General features: G+C 47.8%; 1 protein-coding gene across 3 annotated transcripts; it reads right to left on the bottom strand.

The window, feature by feature from the left end:
* Window positions 1-6096: 6096 nt before the first annotated feature.
* LOC142585649 (major facilitator superfamily domain-containing protein 6-like) lies at window positions 6097-18417 on the bottom strand. Of its 3 annotated transcripts, none has more exons than XM_075696571.1 (4): window positions 18165-18417; window positions 14325-14486; window positions 11833-13110; window positions 6097-6772 (listed from the first exon to the last, which is right to left on the bottom strand). In XM_075696571.1, the coding sequence occupies exons 2-4, from the start codon at window positions 14419-14421 to the stop codon at window positions 6582-6584; spliced, it is 1566 nt and encodes a 521-aa protein (XP_075552686.1). In that variant the 5' UTR covers window positions 14422-14486; window positions 18165-18417; the 3' UTR covers window positions 6097-6581. The 3 variants fall into 3 exon arrangements, with proteins under 3 accessions (XP_075552686.1, XP_075552685.1, XP_075552687.1); XM_075696570.1 differs by lacking the exon at window positions 18165-18417 and adding an exon at window positions 17798-18158; XM_075696572.1 differs by lacking the exon at window positions 18165-18417 and adding an exon at window positions 16390-16586.
* Window positions 18418-22084: the final 3667 nt, after the last annotated feature.

The following is a 22084-nucleotide window of genomic DNA, read 5'->3' as shown; positions in this document are numbered from 1 at the left end:
AATTACAATGAGTCCGCTGAAACTAAATGGTTAAAAGTTATTTTTATTGCGATAGCAATTATTTGGACACTCCAGGCGCATTTTTGCCTTCGCCGTGATGTTCCACATAAAATCCAAGGGTGATAACACCGTCGCCACGCGTTGTATGCTGTATGTGCCAGTGAAAGCACGAGAGGGAAGCCGGCGACCGTGGCTCAATCTGGCGCGCGAAGGAGGAAAGCAGGGAGCAAACGCGCCGTCTTCCATCGCGCGAAAGGCCGTGGGGGGGGGGGGGGGGAGGTAGTGAGGGAGGCTGCGTTGTGCTCCGGCAGCAACTGCGTATTTCGCGACCTGGCGCCAGTGGAACTGACGATCGCCGTTCAGTCTCGCGCGTGATAGGAAGGAAAGTGGGGAGGCAGCGCGAGGGGCGGCTTCGACATCGTCGACAAGTGCACAATTCGCACGGCTGCACCCTGTATCTTGAAAGCGATCTGCAGACGGCTGATGGCATTGTGCGCGCTGTGTTCTCGCCGTTCTTGCGTTGAAGCGATAAGACAGCACGAAGGTCACTTCGCTCACTACTGCTGCTGCCGCGCTTGCCCACACCAGCGTTTGGACAGCGAGTGTCCGCGCTCATCGAGTGTGGGCGTGTTCATGTTTGCTTGTCCGGGATGACACCACGCTTGTTAATTCAGTTAGTGAATGAATGTTTCCAACTTTATACGGCCGATAAATGTACTGTCCTTACTGCGTATAGCTGTCTACTAATTTGCTATCGCAATCGATGCTTCACCTTTCGGACGAAACAGCAACTTTTTTTTTGTTAATTGGCGACTAATTACCACGTATAACCCGTCACCCCGTGGTCGCCACCACTAATGGCATGATTCCGAAGGAACCATCCGTTTATTTCAAAACGGATATTTTCATACGTATTACTTAGTCTTCGTAGAAACATCCGATATAATACTGAGCGGTGCTATTATGTCCAAAACTAGACACAGGTTTAACTGAAGCTGAATGTGACTTTTTATTGATGCGAAAGCATCAAATTGCCCATTGAGCGAAAAAGCCGTCGTCTGTCGTCTGGGCAAGCGAAAAACGGCCCTTAAATTCAAATGGGCCGCGACGTCATGTTACGAACGTGCCTCGACGAAGCAGAGCGGGCGAAAGGGAACACCTGCTGGGTCGATAGCGCGTCAGGTGTTACGCGAGGGGAGAGGGAATCGCCGCGACTCCACGCCACCCTCGCTCTCGGAAGCCTGTGTTATCCGCGCGTTCCCTGTCCGCGCAAGTTTTTCGCCTGCGTTCTAACTGCGCCTAGGTAAGGCCAAATCAAAGCGCGCCAAGCCAACGCCTTTTATATGCACAGCAGGCTTGTGCATTCTGCTTTATTACGTCATGCTATTTGAGCCGATTTTTTCATTGCCAAGCCCGGTGTGACGTTAGCGGTGACGTCAAAATCACCGCGGCTTACTCGGAAGCGTCTCCGTTACATTCTAAGCCAGTCCGTCAAGGTAGCATGACGTCACGTATTTGACGTGCACCGGACTTGTGCTATAGGAGGCCTTGGCCAAGCGTCTCAACGCGCTCGCTTGCACGCGAGGAGTTCATAACTTGAAGGGCCGCTCAGCGGCGTTCAATTGGACACTAATGCTTTCGTATTCACAACTAAAAAGTACTTATAGGTGTCCTCACGTTTTACAGCGAAGCTGTATATGGACTAGGATCCTGGGATTTCTTCGTCTCCGTCGACTGACAACTCAACCAATCACAGCGGAAGGCGCGCGCCGCTTTGTTCCTAGCAGCACCACCATATGGCGCTCGTATCCACGGAAGCGTAATGGAAGCGGCGTCGCCGGCCGTGCGGGGGAAAGAAAAAAAAGAACCAGAAAGCTCGCCATCGTCCATAGCGTTCACCGCAATCATTTTCCGGTAAAAAGAACAGTAGCATAAGGTGCAGTTGCCGGGAAGCAGCAATTGTACCATACGAAGCAGGGAGTGACGTCACTACACTTTCATATGTAAAAGAAAAACCCTCCCAGAAAATGATTTCATTTGCGTGGTGATAGCACTATGGAAAGGCCACGCATAGTTAGTACTCCCGAGGAGCCGCGTGAATACGATGAGTGGTGAGTGGAACAGTAACGTCAATATGCACAACAGCGTCGTGATCAGGCTAGGCAGGACGCGCAGCTGTTCCTGGCCAAAGCACGCCGTACCCAGTTAGGACGCCTGAAGAGCAGCGCCAATACGATGACCGACGAAAGGAATATCAACATTAATATACACAATGGTGTCGTGTTCAGGCTCCACTGCAGGACCCAGTTCAAGGCTACGTCACGTAGGTCTATTGCAGGCACGTACCCAGGGGGGCGCCCCCCCCCCCCCCCCGAAGTTATGCGGCATACCCCCCACTCCCTACCCCGCCCACACCACCACTCCTCACACGCATTCCTATAGCTCTGACAAATCAATCTATTCGGCAGTCAACATTTTAATGCCTTTTACAGCGAGAGCTGTATATGACTAACCTTACATAGTTTTTTCGTCATCCGTCAACAGAAAAAATCATCATGTGGGCCGATCCTGGTAGTAGTGCAAGAATGGTCCAAGCTCAATGGCACATACTCTTGTGGGCTCGGGAACCTGTAACGCGCCCTTCGAAATTTTCGGGATGGGCCAACGTATGGGGAGTGTATAACGCCTGCTTCACCTCCGCCGCGGGTCGGCCCGGCATTGCACTACCTTTGGATAGACCCACGTATGCGGAGCGCTTAACACCTGCTTCACCTCCGCCGTGGGTCGGCCTGGCATTGCACTACCGTCGGGTAAATAGTTTAAAAGTTAATTAGGGAATTATTGTTAATTAGCCGATTATGCATTTCAATTTTTTGGGCAAGTAGTGTCGCTAGCTTCGAGTAGACCACCACATCTACTAGAATTGTGCTATCTCCCACAGGCAACCTTTAAGATTTTTTGAAAGTGTTCGCTGAAACACCATGTATAGGCAGTAACATCCGTCATGCCTTCAGAAGCCATATCGAGATGTACTGCACTGATGGAACAAGGTTAGACACTGTAAAGTTACCTACTTGGTCACAGTGTCTCGGTATGAAAAAAAATGAGAGTTCCGTTTGTGAGTCTGGGTGCACCTTTATTTATAGTTAGCTGATACTAGTGATAATGTCGTCTCCGTCCCATGACTGGCACTTGCTCGTTCTGGAAGTATACGCAGTGTTAGAGCTCGTAGGGCCCAGGCTTGGGAACACAGCAAACACCTGGTTTCCTGAGAATTTCTCGAACCAGAGGAAACGTGTCAAGTGAATAACAACAGATCGGACCAAGTTGAGTTTCTTGCAACAGATTTTAAACATTTTTCGAGAATTTTCTTTTGGCAAGGTAACTTGTATTAGTGTAAATGCACAACTTGGAAAAGAATTGAACCAGTTGTAATGGAATTTAACTGTGTACACAGTGTCTGAAAGCAAACTAGTGGTGCTGTGCGCAGGTCAAACGCTCAAAAGCTGGACGGAGGGCTGTTTGCAGTTGCTTCTAAATTTCTTGCGAGCAAATAAACGGGAAGCTGACCACGTTGAATGAGAAAACAGCCCCTTCTGCTTGTAGAGCGCTAGACTAAAGCATGCTAGGGAAACAATATGCCGCTTCGTGGCATAACAAGTCTCATGATCGACTTCAGGCCTTCCGAGGCAGTTATCGTTCTTGCTATCGTGTCTGCAGACAAAAGTACATTATCGATAGTAGTCCTGCTGTTTAAAGCCTTCGTCACACTAACTCTGGGGCAGACAACTGTAACCGAACGAAAACCAAATGAAGATAAGCGTACATCGCTATAATTTATCAAAGCGCCTGCCTGAATAAAGTACATTCTGCGATTTGAAACGCCAGCAAAATATGTAAAATAAACAAAAATAAAGCAATTGTTTACTCGTCGGGGTAAAGATGTCGACCCAAGTGAAGTGTTTCGATACCGATATAGTATCAGTCACCTTTTCCCAATGCGTAAGTTTCTTTACAAGTCGCTTTTCGATGCGCGTCGTCTGTTTCTTTCCAAAAAGCGACGAAATCATACATTGCTGCCTTTCCACCGCAATGAATCGCATAATAGAACTAGCAAAAGTCTTTCGACATTGGTCTTTTTTTTTTAGTTCCGGGCTTGCGCGCGGCGGCATCACCATATGAGAACTACGAGGCATTCAGCGCATGCCGTGAAAGGACACCTTCTTTCGCTTCAAACCTGAACCTGGATCGGCTCTTTCTCGGCGCGGCCACTAGGTGGCGAGCGTTTACCTGAAGTCGCCAATTGAGCACGAAGTCGTGGGTTTGACTCCCGGTCGCGGCGGACGCATTCCGATGAGGACGCAATGCAAGTGCCCTCGTGCATCGTGCTTTAGGCTGCATGTTGAAGAATCCCGAGCGTGTCAAAATTAATTCTTAGCCCTCCTCTACGGTCCGTCCCTAATAGCATATACTGTGCAGGTCCGCGGCCGTTGAACTGCACAGTGAATCACCTATCTGGCCTCACTTAAGCCTAGCATGGACGTGATAAAGTCACCGGCGTGCTGGTGCCGAACCTGTGACACGCAAGTGGTGTTTCCAGTGTTCCATTAACTGAACAGTGCTGATGATTATAAATCAGCAAACACTGTCACAAAGTTATGCCGCTTCAAGTGTTCCGGATGGCCAGCAACAGGCGAATCCTTGTCGGTGATATACTATATATGCATTAACTACATGGCGCCATTCAGTAGCCACACGAAAATATGCGCTTTACTCGACGCCTCTCTCTGTGCCAGGCGAGAAATATGTGCCAGCTGAATACATAAACGGTTTGCTCCGTTGAACGAGGGGCACCTGCAGAGGCAGGAAACGGTGACTCGGGAAAGAATCAAGAGCACATACGGCCGGACGGTGGCGTAATCTAAATATAGGCTACCCGCGGCTCATCGAGAACCAGGCAGGCCAGCTACATAAACTATTGATGCTTATCACAGGCTCCCGCATAGCACTTCGCCAGACATAAGGCAGAGCCACTGCGCTGGCTTAATTCGTCTCGGCCCTCTGTCGGTGTTTTTGTGAGCGCGTCTTTGATAGACAGCAGTTTGCAGAATTTGTTGGGCGTTACGCAAGCGAAACGCTGAGTTACGAGTTTTGGTACGTTTCCTGGCCTACTCAGGGGACGCCGATACACAGGGTTGCCCACGTGCAGCAGGAAGAAGGCCTTCATTAACCTCCTGAGAAGTTACCCGTTCATTATTTCTTTTCTTTTCTTTTGTACAGTTTATATTCCTGCATGCTCTACACATTTTTGTAGCTTTCTTTGTGGGCCTTTACCAAATTAATGATTTACGCTCGTTGTCCTGTATTTAAGTTTATGCATTCTTTAATTATATGTAACAGAGTTCGCGTCATGCGGAATGCGTACTTTATGTGTACGCTATACGTTTGTTTTGTCTGCCATTCTAACCAATTGTCGGAACGTAAGAGGTGTTTTTAGACCGCATGGGGCATGTTACTGGAGGCATTCAGTCTTGTGTCATGGTAGCTTATACGTGTTGTAGCCATCTAGCGCTCTGAAGCACCGAAGAGCGAGAATTAAGAAGAATTATTAATGCTCGTCAACAGAAGCCGTACCGCACAGCCCAGCAACAGCTTACTTACTTACGCTAGCAGGGGCGTGCACGTATGTTTACAACGAATTAACGTTTCCTACTGTATGTGCTCTGACCAAGTAGCGAATACAAATTTACAGTTGCCATACAGGTAGTCTGCGTTTCCTCGTGTGTCCTTTGTAAACGCTTAGCGCTGCGTATTGTTTCCGTGCCAATGTCAGTCTCGCTTGAGAGGTTCAGGGTATGTTCACGATATGTCATTTGCTCATCATACCATTCTACGCATTACATGCCACAATAGTTTTCGTTGCTATACCTCCCGCTATGCTCTATTCGCTTGACTCCGGATTAAATACAGTTCTTACATGTTCTGCGAAGGTGCTGTATGTATACACACGCCTACGTTCCAAATAGCATTGGAAGTAGGAGACTGTAAAAATTGCAGTGCTTGCCGTGCATAACAAAACAAACAAACACACAAAAATAGAAACGCCAGCAGCCATTCATTCTGATGTGAACGAGAAGCATGAACAGGAGGCAGTTGAACATGCCACACGCACTTTGGTTCTGCATGCGCTGCCGTCGGTTACGTCAAAGCGCAACCACAAGAAGCGTATTTTCGACGTATTTTCGGCGCGCGTCATCCGGCGTCTATTTCATGTCGCGCGATAACTATGCTGTTGATGCACGGGAAGTGCCTATACTCTGTGGGCATTGCCCTGGGCCATTTGATATTGTATTTTTTTTTTCAGCATGAGAACAGCGCAAATGAACGGGACATCCAAACGAACGCATATGTATAGTCTTGTTATTTATGTGATCTTGTCCATTTGAGCTGCGATCATATCTTGAAAAAAAAATTGTTATGAGGTGTCTGTGGAGCACGGTCGGCGTAACAGCGCGCCATCGCTCAACTCATTATAGATGGATATGCCTATCGATACGTTCGTCGCTTTAGGAAAGCATTAACTAGGCGCTGGTTGGCTCCTCAGCGGTGGCTTTCCAAAGTGAGTCTTTTGGATACAGCTTCCGCACGATAAATCCCGAGAGACCGCAGCCGATCGTGCAGACGGTCGCTGCGATGCCGAGGTACTGGTAAGTCAGCTTGCCTCCGACTTTTTCGAAACATATTCCACCGATGAAGTTACCGGCGACGACACCTAAGGGAAATAAAAAAAAATCATGAGCGATTCCACTCTGTGAATGACCAGCGAAGCTGTTAAGCACACGACACAGAGGTGACCCAGAATATTGAACAATGGTACGAACATATTTATTGTCCTAATCTGTTGTCATCGTGGCGATATAGGTACGCACACACATTCGCGTATCACCTCTGTTATTGTGTAATGTGTCCGTCACGTAAGACAATGAATGGCTCATACCCCCTTAAGCAATGGCTCATACCCCCGTAATCGCGGCCTCCCCATCACGATGACAGAAGCGAAATTCTACGCTGGAATGATGAGCGGCAATGGAGTCATCTGTGGAAGAAGACGACGACGACGAACGCGCGAGCAGCGGCCCTAGCGCGTTTGCGCGGTTGGTGCCGAGAATTTTTTAACAATCCTTTTTGAAAAAGCTGTGTAGAACATTTTTTTCAAAAACATCTGTTCTTACCCTTGTGCCTGGGACCTCTTTGGGTTCCACGTGTGACAAGGGTAGTCCAAGGGCGCGTTATAGGTCACCGAGCCCACAGGGGTATGTACCATTGAGCTTAGACCCTTTTTGCACTATCACCAGGATCAGCGCACATGATTTGTTTTTGTCAACATCCCGGACATATCTTTTTCTAGGTCCTAGCCATAGACAGTTTCGCTGTAAAAAATCATTTGCAAATTTATGTGAAGATTGAAGTAGATGGACGCAGAAGTTACGTGCCTAATTGAACTTTGAGGATCTACCTAAAAGTTGATGCGGGAGTTCCAATCGTTAGACACTGACATGAAGAAGGCGAAAAATTTTGACTGTAAACTGTTAATTGTAATACGGGACGCGAAGACAAAGAAACGGCAATCACGTGCAAATGTATATGTGTAGGATACGAAGAGTCATGGATAGAGACCACTTACGGCTGGCGAAATTTTTGTCCAGTTGTATAGAAACAGGGAAAATGAAATCGGTTCGCCATTAAGGAACTATTTTCGGTAGACTCTATTTTTGCAACCCTCTTTATATATGTAACGGTACAAGTACACTGCTTGTTCATAAATTATATTGAGTCAGATGAGGTTTCTGTTGAGTGTTCCGTTGTTATTGCGAAGGATGTCTCTGGGGTCTCTCTCGAGTGCCACATTCCAAATCCAGCGCTCACGTATTCGAATAAAATAGCCGCAGAAACAAGAAAACACAAGGGAACACATCAACTAGAATATCTGCTATTTCAAAAGAACAAGAATGAGAACACAAAGAAGGACAAGAGTAAGTATAAAGAGATGAAGGGAATGGATAGGTAGTTTAGCAACGTTTTGATCCCGATGTTTCCACTTTCTCCAAGAATTGTATTATCGTGCTTGTAGCAATGGGCTACATTTATTTTTTCTGGTGGTTACAGACCCACAATTTTTCTTAAGGAAATGTGGTAAGTTTGTGTTACGTCATTTAATACACCACTGCACTGCTACTGGACACTGCGGTTCTCATCATCGTTCGGCATACGGCGCACGCAGTGCGAGATGCGTCGCTAGGGATCAGGGGCCGAATTCACAAAGTTTTTCGTTCGTAAGCGCTATTTTTCATTGGCTGATCGCCTTCGCTAATAATATGTCCTACATCACTATTGGCTGGAACGAACCCTTTTAGCGTAATAACGTTTTGCGAATACGGGCCCAGATCCTCTTAGCGCGTTTAGTATGGATCTGATGTTTTGGGCGCCAGTCTTGGGTTCATGAGTTCCCATGTATGGTTTCCGACTGATTAGCCTCGATTTATTATTTGTTAATCTAGAAATGCGCTTACCGTTGACGTGTTTGCGTTTAGTTGCACGCATGCCTATATCGCACTGGCTATGCCGCCTCAAAAACGAATGTCACAAAAGAGGGCTTCTCCTCAGAAAGTATCTTGCTGCTGAGAAGCACGCTTTACAGGTGTCCACGACATACGCGCAGACATACATAAGGAACATATTCGGTACGCCATATATACAGGCTAGCGGTTGTGAACTTTGCTAAGTAGCCACTAAATGAGATATTATGCGGATCCCACACACTGTGGGAATTGGTGGATGCGAAGCCCCCTCTAAAAGCTTTAACAATTTGTCGGGTCTGTACTTTGTAATTGTATACCTCATTTATGTTAAATAAACTTTCAAACTTTCAAATCACGCTCTTAATACCGGTATGCTGTTCGTCTCGCGGTGCATGTAGAACTGCAAGGATGCGAGTGTATGCATTGAGAAGTACGAAATGTAACGCTTGACGTTTGGCCCTGAAGCGCTTTTTACATAAGTCGAGAAATGCATTTGAAGTTGGATTACTTCAGAAATGCTTTGCCGCAAAAAAATGTTATTCGCTGGTTTCAGCAGAACCGGAGTTATTGGCAATCAAACATATAGTTGGCGGTGCTTCCAACCCTTCTTCATTGGTTTGCATTATAAAGGCTACGGCGGAGCGCAGTGTGCCCACAGTGCTCGGCCTACTGAATGTCACTATGGCGCACAGTCCAAATTTGATTTTGGGTGTTCCCGTAGACGCCATCGTTTCCGATTTTGGCGCCTTCGACGCGCGACGCGCAGGTTGTGTCCAGCGAGCAGAAGTGCGCTCAGCCAGCGGACTCGTCGCGGCACCCCACGGCGGCGGCGGCGGCATCTACGCTATGTAGAGCACCGCAGCTACATGCAACTTCAGCGTTTGCTTTGTGCACAACAGGTCTAGATACAGTCATATTCTCCTGTCTGGCTGTGCTACGTGGTGCGGACCGGCTTTGTCCTGCACCAGCTTGGCCAACGGATAGTAGCCACATCCAGCTCGCACATTTTGAAGCACTATCAATGGCTAATAACGAAGCGAAGTCTGCCAAGGTGTCTCACCAGGAGCGGCCAGGAGTGAGTGCGCGCTGGTAAGCGCGCGTGTGGTCTGAGTTTCGCCTTGTTCGAGGTTAGTTGAGTGCTCAAAACTTATCCAGATTAGCGAGACCCGACGGTTACAATACCGATAAGCAGACTGGCCAAAGCCTAATTCCTACGCGGGCGGCCGCGGCCGAGCCGGAGCAGACGATAGTCGGCTTCTTCCGGAAGTACGTAATTATTATTGAAATTTGAAAGCAGATTGGTGCTTACTTCAGCCTGTTTATTAAACTGCGTCACTAAGTCTACACAGTAACAGTAGGAAGGAGCGCACTGATCCAACAACCTTCTCGATTAATGTAATAATAATAATAATATTTGGGGTTTTACGTGCCAAAACCACTTTCTGATTATGAGGCACGCCGTAGTGGAGGACTCCGGAAATTTTGACCACCTGGGGTTCTTTAACGTGCACCTAAATCTAAGCACACGGGTGTTTTCGCATTTCGCCCCCATCGAAATGCGGCCGCCGTGGCCGGGATTCGATCCCGCGACCTCGTGCTCAGCAGCCCAACACCATAGCCACTGAGCAACCATGGCGGGTCGATTAATGTCAGCTATTGGCCAGTAGCAACCACGTATGGGAATCTGCTATGTTACGAAATATAGCGCCTTTAAAGGAGTGGTGGAGCAGGCCTCCGTTGAAAAGAGAGAAAGGTGACTTCGCGCTCCGCTTGCTAGATCTACGCGCGGCACACGACTTCAAAATTTGGCTGAGATGTTTACAGCAGCGTATGCTATCCGCCGACTGCGTTTTTTCACTAATTGCTCCTCCTGATAGAGATGTTGGCAAATGTTCCTTAGGGTTACATTTTACCCCGCCCTGCTACGTCAAAAGGAGAGTTGCACCACGAGCCGCGCTTCGCAGTGCTGCATGAGCAATCGGGTAAATTCAACAAATTATTCGAGGCCAATTACTTCGGATTACGCGGCCGTTTTTAAACGTTGAAATAAGGAACTAGACTTTTAAGGCGATTTCCTTCAACTTTCCAATGTAAGCTTGTGCCGTAAAGTTTGTAATTAAAAAGTTACTTATTATAATTAGTTTAACTAGTGAATTCATTGCATTTGCTTTTCTTGCAAATGATGTCAGCCTAGGCACATAATTAATCTGTAGTTACGTCATTCGGATAACGTTCGTGGGCTTTTTTAAAGTGTTCAAAGTAAAAAAAAAAAGAAAGACCCTGTAAAGCATAACGAATAAACAAGTGCCACTACGCAAGTCATTCCTTTCTAAAACCCGCACGCTAACGTCGCACCTTGTCTTCGTGATTTCTCTCTCCACGTCGCAGCTATGTGAGAGACAGCCTGCAACGTCTAATCCGTGAGACACAGTCTCGCCAAACTCGCCAAACTCGAAGAAGGAGGCAAAGAATTAGCTACGTACGAGGCCTCATGCTACAGCTGAGTGACTGTAACCTGATAAGCATTATCAGAATCTGCTCAACCACGGCTTTGACTGCACCATTGAAAGGATCGGCCTGCGTTCCAAACCACATTAAAACCCTTTCGAAGACGCATATCGTACACTGGTGTCAGTATCGGCCTACCGATTCCCCGCCTTGGACTCCAGGATCAACCCAGTTTTGAGTACGCAATCTCTGGGACCGGCCCAGTTCCCTTTTAATCCAGGATCGGCCCACTTTACCAAGCGATACAGCATCCAGCAGGCGCGCCGAACACCAAGAACGTAGGAAAACAAAACTTCGCTTTAAAACACAATACATAGCCAGAATATTCGATCAATATGGTCGCTGAGCTTAAACATAGAAATTGCCGAAGGATTAACGCTTCATGGTGTCAGCGCCTCAGTTTCGACCACCAGCGGACATACTACATGCGCGCCAAAGATTGCACGCCATAAGATAGCCCACTCGTTGAATCTGTTCAATTTTTTTTATGGTTGTCAGCACAGCACAGCACAGCGGAAGGGAACACTTCGTTGCAGTGGTTGTAGTGAGGAGACCAAAGTTTTTGTGTGGATGTAGGGGGCAAAGCTGCGTCGCTGCCTCCGTGATAGAGGAGGGTTTTACAGTCCCACCGCCTACACTTCTAACTACTTCCTTGATACCGTCCATAAGCCCATCTAATACGCATTCATCGCATTGGCGTCAGTTAGCTGAACGAAAGAGAATTCCGAAAATAGGTGATACTAACCGAGTCCTTCGAAGCAGGCGTTGAGAGCGCACAGCACGGACGCGGACGTGCCCTGGAGAGCGTTTTCTCTTGCGAAGACCGTCATGGAAGCTAACGCTAGGGGAAACGCCGCACCGCCGATGACGTCGATGATGAGGGCGTACCAGGGGTTGTTCAGGAAGGAGTAAGCGATCAGCTTTACGGCAGACGAGGCGAAAGACAAGCAGTACGACGAGAAGCAGCCGATTCGAATCATAATTTTGTCAGCCACGAACAGGATAGGTAGTTCGGCCAGCAGTGTCATGATGGAGAAACCGAGACCGATGACCAGCTTGGGCGCGCCGATGTCCTCCAGGAACCAGGCATTGTAGGAGGCCTGCACGCCGAAGAACACGCCGGTGAAGCACGTCCAGAAGGTGAAGACCATAACCTCACAACCGCCGAAGACGGTCCTGATGTCCTTGAAGAAACTCAACGACTGGGTGCCCATTCTCAGGCGCGGCGTGAAGTGCAGCACAACCATGTCCATCGAGAGAAGCACGGCGAAAATGTAGAAGCCCGGGGTGTACCCGGCGCGGCCGCTGGTGGCTGCGTTTGCCGCGTCTATAGCGATTCCCGCTATGGGGCTCAGGATGCCCCAGCTTATGGTTCCCCAAATCCTCTGCTTGCCGAAGGTGTTCGCCCTGGCACCGAGCTTTTCGCAGACGGCAGCGTCCGTGAGCACGAACACGCTGGCACCGGTCATGAACGAGATCGCGACGAACACGACGTAGACGCCGTAGTTGACCGCGTTGCCTTCCGCCTCGTAACACAGGCAGCTCAACCGGCACACCTCGACGGGGAAGGCACGAAGTAAGGTCGTGTCGTTCGGCCGCAGCAGCGAGCACATGTTGTCCGCGCTCGCCGCTGAGACGTTACCGTCAAAGACGACGTCCGTCTCCGTCGATGATTTGTGAGAACAAGAGGCGAGGTTGCAAGGAGACGCGAGTTCTGTGCAGTTGACGAAAGGGTTTTCAAGAGTCAAGTTTGTCAGCGGGCAGTTGAGACGAGTCAGCGGAGGAAGCGGGGGGTCCCGCACGCTTTTGCTGAAGAACACCATGCCGTTAGATGCCAACAGAGACACGACGAGAACGAGAAGTATGGCCGTGACGTTCTGCGTTTTGTCCGCGACGTAGCCACCGATGACCTTCACGAATATGGCGCCGATGGGAATGAGGGCGAATATGTAGGCGATGTTCGACTCGGGTATCCCATTGCTTCGACCGACCGCAGCCAGGTACGGAAGAACGCAGGCTTGAGCTGCATAGCGAATGCAAGAACAGACATGACACCCTCGGTGATTATACCCTTCTACTCCTACTACGAAGTGTTCGAGACATACAAGTTTAAAAATGACCTTCGCCATACCTTGCTTAACATAAATTTCAAATAATTTTCTGGCAAAAGTAAGCTTTCTTCAAAGTAGCAGCATCGTTCTAACGATAATGAAAAGAATTGCGAAATGTATGGAAGTTCTCAGTCAATTTAAGAGCAGTAGAACTGAAAGACTACGAAATTACACATCATGAATTACATACTGGGATTGCGCTCCCTTGCTGCGACTGTAATCGAGAGGAAGCCACAGCTCTAGTACCTAACAGTTCAAGCTGAGCATTAAAGTCACTTTGACATTTCGAGAATAAGCAGTTGCTACTGAACGCGAGACGTCAGACAGTTGCCAAATGGTGCAACACGACAAGGTGAGCCGCCATCTTTATATACAAAGGAAAGCTACACTTACCAAGCCGCAACGGAGCCTTGCACCCAGTTTTTTGCATCATAATTAACTTAGCTATGTGGAGTATTACAGCCAGCGATGTTGGGTCAGAGGGAGCAACCGGAGGCACATCAGTGGAAATTAATGTTTCCAAGCCATTGGGGGTCGTTTGAGTCGTCTCATATACCCCGGCGTTCTGCTTCCCGACAAACGCTCCTGGAACTCGCAAGCGTAAGTGTATTTAAACTATACTGACAGTGCGAAAAGGCAGGAACTACCCAAGAAAGTCCATCATGTATATCAGCGGGAACAGTGCTTCCCGAAGGGCACTGTTAATGCCACCACAGGTACTACAGAACCCTACTAATGTTCCTGCAGGATTGAATGAGGCGGCGTTTAACCCATTTACGTGATACAATGTTTTATCCTCTACGCGGCAAAGTAGCCATCCTCGATCGAATAAAAATAAATATACACGTATATCGTATATATTCTTACTACCCTCTGCCTGCCAAGCGTTTAATTTCCAGTATTTGTCGTTAGCAGCTCATTGAGATGATGGTCGTTCTGGTACTTTTTAGTTCCGAGGGATAGAAAGAATAACATTCAGACTTCACTTATTCGAGAAACTGTTATTAGCAGCCAAAGATAGTGTCCCATAAAAATAAAATAACAAGAAACGTACATTCTTATTATCACGACTATAAACACTTGTAGGCCAGCCATTGTACCAGCTTACACCATGCGGTTTACTCACCTGCAACGTAGAGGAAGTAGTGTGCTTTGATGGGCAGCAGGCTTCGATTGATGGTTGGAAACATAATGTTCCCTTTTTCCCCCGAGCCGCAAGGCATGCGGCTAGCTCCGTACGTAGTTGTCCGGTCGGTCGCTTGAGGTGCGAAGGACAGCGAACCACTTCCTAGAAGAGAAGGGGGCATAAAGCGTCCGCTAATAAAGCATCGTAAAAAAAAAAAATAAAAACAAAGAAGAGCAACGTGTGTCAGCACGAAGGCGCCTATGAAGATAAAGAAACTGAACAGTTCAAAGCTGCGTGCAGTTATTTCTGACATAGAATGCGTGATTACCCTTAAAAGGCCCTCCACCAGGTCTGGCCATTTCGAACTGACAAGCGCAGTGCATGCAATGCACGCTGACCACCGTGCATGCAAAGTATTACACCGCTACGCGCGCGAGAACAGCGGACATTCAAACCAAACGCCCTGCGCCCTTCTCGCGGACGCCGCGCTACCTGCCGGAGATTCGACGTCATTCGCGCAAGTGGGCCTGCGTAGTTCACCATGCTGTGACTTCACTCACAGTGACACGTGACCTTGATAATTAAGGCAACAGCACTTGTTTGGTTGATCTGTTGCTTCAATAGACGAATCAAAGTTTGGAGAAATAATAAAACCTACGAAGCGAATGTCTGCGCGTCTTTGTTCTACTTCGTTCCGTAGCAAGAGAGGTATACTTCTGTTTCGTCTGCTTGTTCCCAAGTCGTGCAGTCGCTCGCGCGGAGAGCAAAACTATGCCATTTTCTACCGTGTTCCAGCGCGCGATCATGTTCTGTGATCCGCTTTCGTTTGCCTCAGTGTTTGTGTAGCGCCGACTTATATCGCTACTCAGGTGTTCTCGGGCACAGCGCGTAAAATCGGAGCGCTGCGCGAAACGAGCCAAGCACAACAGCTCGCGCGTGAGACCGTCACCAAAAGTGCGCCGCACGCGCGCAAGGAAAAAAACAAGAAGAAAAGAAAAGAAGGAAGAAAGAGAGAGAGAGAGAGAGAGAGAGAGAGAGAGAGAGAAGACGGAGTCTGTAACGCATGCGTCACGCGATCCTCCAGCTCCGGCATGGGAGAACGCTGGGAAGAAATTTCGGTTGCGGATGCTAGACGGGGTAAGTGGAGAGAGGGTATATGTTGGCGGGGACGCTCGCCTCCAGAAATTGTGGGTTTGCGGCACTGAAATATTTCGATCTCTGCTATTAATGAGCCAACCGCCGTGATTGCTCAGTTGCTATGGTGTTAGGCTGCTGAGCACAAGGTCGCGGGATAGAATCCCGGCCACGGCGGCCGCATTTCGATGGGGGCACAATGCGACAACAGCCGTGGTACTTAGTTTAGGTGCACGTTAAGGAACCCCAGGTGGTCGAAATTTCCGGAGTCCTCCACTACAGCGTGCCTCATAATCAGGAAATAAATTTGGCAAGTAAAACCCCATAATTAAATTTTTTTTTATTAATGAGCCAGTTTGAAAAAAGCCTTGCGTAGAAGGCTCCTTAGAGGACACGTAACAATTTCCAGCCTATAACCGAGATTTGCTAAGTGACCTGGTGAGGGACCCTTTAAGCTATTCTACGAGCAAGTTGCAAGAGTTATATCTTTGCCTGCTGCGTCTCTAACAAAGAGAGTCAACGCAAAGAGTTGTTCTTTGTACTCGTATCGTGAAACATTGCAAAAGTGACACGGAACTGCATTTGTATCTGCAAATATCACCCGCATTGCCAAACTGCAATGACAAGTGCACATGATAACGTCAAAACACCTATGATTAGCAAGTACACACGTTTCATAGTAATCGGAATTGAGAGTATTAAGACTGTTTCCTCAGGTGTGTTGCCATTTTGTAATAAAGATAAAGACAATCAGTTTATGTCTGTCTCTGCTAATTTTCCATGACAAGAAAAAAAAAAAAAAGAACGCCGGAAAGGCTTGAAACGTGCCGGGTTGGAAACCTTGTGGGATATCTCTGACGAGTGTACGTGTGTGCTGCTCATTTCCTTCGATTTATTAATATTGTTATCATGCCCACGCAATTAAACTTACCTGCGGTGTTTATAAAGAGTACTAGGGGGCAGAAACTGTAAAGCAGCTGCAGACGTGGTGAATCAATGAGTCGTAGCCAGGAGCAGGTACAGGGTTCTAGTAACGGCTGGTCTGGCAGGTTCTTTTCTTTCAAAATAAGGCTGTCTCCGTTGCGCCGAATCTAAATCAACTCAAGAAAAATTCTTTGCTATCATATACACACACTAGCGAAGACGCTACTAATCCGTCAGGCACAAACACTTACGTTAGCTAACGATGCTATCGCACACCACATTGAGCACATACCGGGCAAACCGGTGCGTCAAATAGGGGGCGGTTGCCTCGATCGGCACACAGTACGCTTACTAGAAATGCTCCGCACATTTTTAACTGCTTAAAAAATTTTACCCTCCCGTCCTTACACCTGGAAGAGCTGGGGCCCTATAATGTAAGACTGTTCCAATATGTTTTTATTCCAACCTCCTGACGTCAAATTTGCGTAACCGCAGACGCAAGCATCGGGCGGTCACCCGCAGGGTTGTCTCAAGAGACCAATCAAACGCTCTTCTCGTTCATAGGAGGTCACTTTTGTTTGCTTTAAAAACGAATAATATTGCCTACACTGAGCTGCTTGTCTTATCTAATTGGTTCACTATAGGCGAGGAGCACGCTCAAGTGGAGAGGAATTCGATGGGGCCGAACCACTGCACTGAAAATCGATAACCGGATAAAGAGGGTGGTGCCAGCGTCTGTGATTGGTCCGCTTTCTCTTACCTATATAGCTTACCGTGGCTCGTCGACAATCGCGGCGGCATGCAACGAACCCTTAAGAATGACGCTAAAACCGATCCTCAGCAAAAAATAGTTGGCAGAACGAGGTCGTAAACGTGCCGAAAGTGCTCGAAAACGCTACACGGCCGCGCAAGAAGTTTTATTACACGCAAATAAACCCATGCTCTCCGGCAGGTACGAGTAGCCAGTGCCTGAGCGATCATCGGCAGCCATCTTTTATTCCTTTCGGAACGGAGCAGCCTGCAGCTATTCAGAAGAAAATTCAGCTTTGTTCGGCATATTAATGAATTTTTAACGCGCACACACCACTTTGACGCGGTGAGTTGTTGCGGTTTTGTGACGTCGCATGACAGGTAGGTGAAGTGGGGGTGGTCTAAAATTTTTTTCACCAATCGCGGAGGGCTTATTGCAGAATTGGAATAGAAAAGTTTAGAATAGTTTTACGTTATAGCGCCCCTGGACTGCTCCAATGCAAGAACTACGCCCGACTGTATGGCCACTGCAGAATGTGAGCCAATAAAGAAAGTTAACGGGTTAGACAACCGGGTTCAGCCCCACGGCCGGTGACTCGGCTGTGCTTCGACAGCGACAAATCAAACTAACAATCGCGTAAGAATAAACCTCCTCTCTCTCTTACCCGCTTGTCTCTTCATAGTCTGGCAGTCCTTGCCGCAGATATATCACACAGCGTCGAAGGGCAGGTAGTGGTACTTTTTCTAACAAGTAATGTATTACTGGCAGTATACAAAACCTGTTCGTACAGAGTAATACGAAAAAATGACAGCGTCGATTTCCAAAATACGCGGAAGTTTAAGTAGCTACTTTAATAAAATAGGCAAACTCGACATAACCATCACCCGATACGCATTAAGCTAGGACTCTTGGCGTAATTATTCAGAACCAGCGACTGCACTTGCAATTTCGTCACCGACATATCTCTTTAGTTCACGTGCAGCGGCGGCACTGCGAGACGCACTGCCTGAATAACGAGGGTTTCGGCTTACCCGTTCCGACTGCCACTTTGCAAGAAGACGGCGCGACCGTTGCGATTAGCCAGCGGAGAGTCAGAGGTCGAGCTCGGGAATCTGCAGCTGCTAATTGCTTTACGATTCCGCCGTTCTTATCACGACAGCCTCGGCTGCCCAGAAACCGGCTCGCTCAGCTGTGGCCCTCAGTAATCACCAAAATGAGCGCGGTGTAGACGAATGCTTTCAGAAGGAGTCGCAGACGGCGGCGCCGGGAGGAGGACGCCAGTGCTCCTTCACTGTCATGGCACGTGTATATCCGCGATAGGCGAGATCTCTCACGTCATCGCCCCTACCGCCCACTCCCCGCTATATTTACCCGCGCTTGGCTAATTAAGCAATGGCAGCGGTGGCGTAGAGGTAGAACACCCGCCTCGCGTGCAAGAGGTCCGTGGTTCGAATCCCGGTGCCGGCAATTTTCCACCGGATTAAAAAAAAAAAATCCGCGTGTTGATAAAATTGCACAAACAGGCCTGGAGTGTGGCCTGATCCCGGTGACCAGAACCGGTAACGCACTCCCTCACCAGAGCAGGATTGGCCACCCTGGTGCAGTACTTGGCCACAACCTCCTATGAACACAACAATCAAACCCCGGCCCTCAGTCCCCAGCAGCTGCGAAGCAACTGACCACGGCGGCGGTCAGACCTGCGACGCAGCAGAGGGTGCTAAGAATCACTGGCTCCGGACAGGCCGCCATTGGAATATGAACCTGGCAACGTTTAACGCTAGAACGTTATCTAGTGAGGCGAGTCTAGCAGTGCTATTGGAGGAATTAGAGGGAAGTAAATGGGATATAATAGGGCTCAGTGAAGTTAGGAGGCCGAAAGAAGCATATACAGTGCTAAATAGCGGGCACGTCCTGTGCTACCGGGGCTTAGCGGATAGAAGAGAACTAGGAGTAGGATTCCTGATTAATAAGAATATAGCTGGTAACATACAGGAATTCTATAGCATTAACGAGAGGGTGGCAGGTCTTGTTGTGAAACTTAATAAGAGGTACAAAATGAAGATTGTACAGGTCTACGCCCCTACATCCAGTCATGATGACCAGGAAGTCGAAAACTTCTATGAAGACGTGGAATCGGCGGTGGGGAGAGTGAAAACTAAATGCACTATACTAATGGGCGACTTTAATGCCAAGGTAGGCAAGAAGCAGGCTGGAGACAAGGCAGTGGGGGAATATGGCATAGGCACTAGGAATAGCAGGGGAGAGTTATTAGTAGAGTTTGCGGAAAGAAATAATATGAGGATAATGAATACCTTCTTCCGCAAGCGGGATAGCCGAAAGTGGACGTGGAGGAGCCCGAACGGCGAGACTAGAAATGAAATAGACTTCATACTCTGCGCTAACCCTGGCATCATAAAAGATGTGGACGTGCTCGGCAAGGTGCGCTGCAGTGACCACAGGATGGTAAGAACTCGAATTAGCCTAGACCTGAGGAGGGAACGGAAGAAACTGGTACATAAGAAGCCGATCAATGAGTTAGCGGTAAGAGGGAAAATAGAGGAATTCCAGATCAAGCTACAGAACAGGTATTCAGCTTTAACTCAGGAAGAGGACCTTAGTGTTGAAGCAATGAACGACAATCTTGTGGGCATCATTAAGGAGTGTGCAATGGAAGTCGGTGGTAACTCCGTTAGGCAGGATACCAGCAAACTATCGCAGGAGACGAAAGATCTGATCAAGAAACGCCAATGTATGAAAGCATCTAACCCTACAGCTAGAATAGAACTGGCAGAACTTCAGAAGTTAATCAACAAGCGTAAGACAGCTGACATAAGGAAGTATAATATGGATAGAATTGAACATGCTCTCAGGAGCGGAGGAAGCCTAAAAACAGTGAAGAAGAAACTAGGAATTGGCAAGAATCAGATGTATGCGTTAAGAGACAAAGCCGGCAATATCATTACTAATATGGATGAGATAGTTCAAGTGGCTGAGGAGTTCTACAGAGATTTATACAGTACCAGTGGCACCCATGACGATAATGGAAGAGAAAATAGTCTAGAGGAATTCGAAATCCCGAAGGTAACGCCGGAAGAAGTAACGAAAGCCTTAGGAGATATGCAAAGGGGGAAGGCAGCTGGGGAGGATCAGATAACAGCAGATTTGTTGAAGGATGGTGGACAGATTGTTCTAGAGAAACTGGCCACCCTGTATACGCAATGCCTCATGACCTCGAGCGTACCGGAATCTTGGAAGAACGCTAACATAATCCTAATCCATAAGAAAGGGGACGCCAAAGACTTGAAAAAATTATAGACCGATCAGCTTACTGTCAGTTGCCTACAAACTATTTACTAAGGTAATCGCAAATAGAATCAGGAACACCTTAGACTTCTGTCAAGCAAAGGACCAGGCAGGATTCCGTAAAGGCTACTCAACAATAGACCATATTCACACTATCAATCAAGTGATAGAGAAATGTGCAGAATATAACCAACCCTTATATATAGCTTTCATTGATTACGAGAAAGCGTTTGATTCAGTCGAAACCTCAGCAGTGATGGAGGCATTACGGAATCAGGGTGTAGATGAGCCATATGTAAAAATACTGGAAGATATCTATAGCGGCTCCACAGCCACCGTAGTCCTCCATAAAGCAAGCAACAAAATCCCAATAAAGAAAGGCGTCAGGCAGGGAGATACGATATCTCCAATGCTATTCACAGCGTGTTTACAGGAGGTATTCAGAGACCTGGATTGGGAAGAATTGGGGATAAAAGTTAATGGAGAATACCTTAGTAACTTGCGATTCGCTGATGATATTGCCTTGCTTAGTAACTCAGGGGACCAATTGCAAAGCATGCTCACTGACCTGGAGAGGCAAAGCAGAAGAGTGGGTCTAAAAATTAATATGCAGAAAACTAAAGTAATGCTTAACAGTCTCGGGAGAGAACAGCAATTTACAATAGGCAGCGAGGCACTGGAAGTCGTAAGGGAATACATCTACTTAGGGCAGGTAGTGACGGCGGATCCGGATCATGAGACGGAAATAATCAGAAGAATAAGAATGGGCTGGAGTGCGTTTGGCAGGCATTCCCATATCATGAACAGCAGGTTGCCGTTATCCCTCAAGAGAAAAGTATATAATAGCTGTGTCTTACCAGTACTCACCTACGGGGCAGAAACCTGGAGGCTTACGAAAAGGGTCCTACTAAAATTGAGGACGACACAACGAGCTATGGAAAGAAGAATGATAGGTGTAACGTTAAGGGATAAGAAAAGAGCAGATTGGGTGAGGGAACAAACGCGAGTTAATGACATCTTAGTCTAAATCAAGAAAAAGAAATGGGCATGGGCAGGACATGTAATGAGGAGGGAAGATAACCGATGGTCATTAAGGGTTACGGACTGGATCCCAAGGGAAGGGAAGCGTAGCAGGGGGCGGCAGAAAGTTAGGTGGGCGGATGAGATTAAGAAGTTTGCAGGGACGGCATGGCCACAATTAGTACATGACCGGGGTTGTTGGAGAAGTATGGGAGAGGCCTTTGCCCTGCAGTGGGCTTAACCAGGCTGATGATGATGATGATGGCTAATTAAGAAATATCTGGTTTAATGTGGCGGCAAAGTGACAGCACTAGTGCGCGAAGTTCGACTAGGTGGTTCGAGGGTGACAATGTAAGGACACCCTTCCTACGTGCTCTAGAAGGCTTTAATGAGTAATTTTCTTTGCAAAAGGTGCAATTAACCTACAAAGCTTGAAACCTTTATAGTACGTCGCCCATGGCATGCCTCCTTTTTCAGCGAAGTATAAACAACGTGCCTCACTTAGTTCACCGAGGAGACGGGGAGACTACGCGCCTCGCATAATGCATGAAAACGGTGATATAAAAATACGAGCATTCAGTAAATAGTTTCAAAGCACATAATTATTCTACACGCCTCGAGCTTTTGG

Source organism: Dermacentor variabilis, chromosome 6, assembly GCF_050947875.1.
Source record: "Dermacentor variabilis isolate Ectoservices chromosome 6, ASM5094787v1, whole genome shotgun sequence".
Classification (NCBI taxonomy): Eukaryota; Metazoa; Arthropoda; class Arachnida; order Ixodida; family Ixodidae; genus Dermacentor; species Dermacentor variabilis.
Note: the sequence above shows the minus strand (reverse complement) of the source record. Positions and strands in the feature narration are given on the sequence as shown.

Coding starts and splice junctions, on each gene's coding strand:
- LOC142585649 (XM_075696570.1), bottom strand. Junction 13,111..14,324: donor CTACTTCCTCTACGTTGCAG/GTGAGTAAACCG, acceptor TTCGCTATGCAG/CTCAAGCCTGCGTTCTTCCG. Junction 6,773..11,832: donor CGCCTGCTTCGAAGGACTCG/GTTAGTATCACC, acceptor TATTTCCCTTAG/GTGTCGTCGCCGGTAACTTC.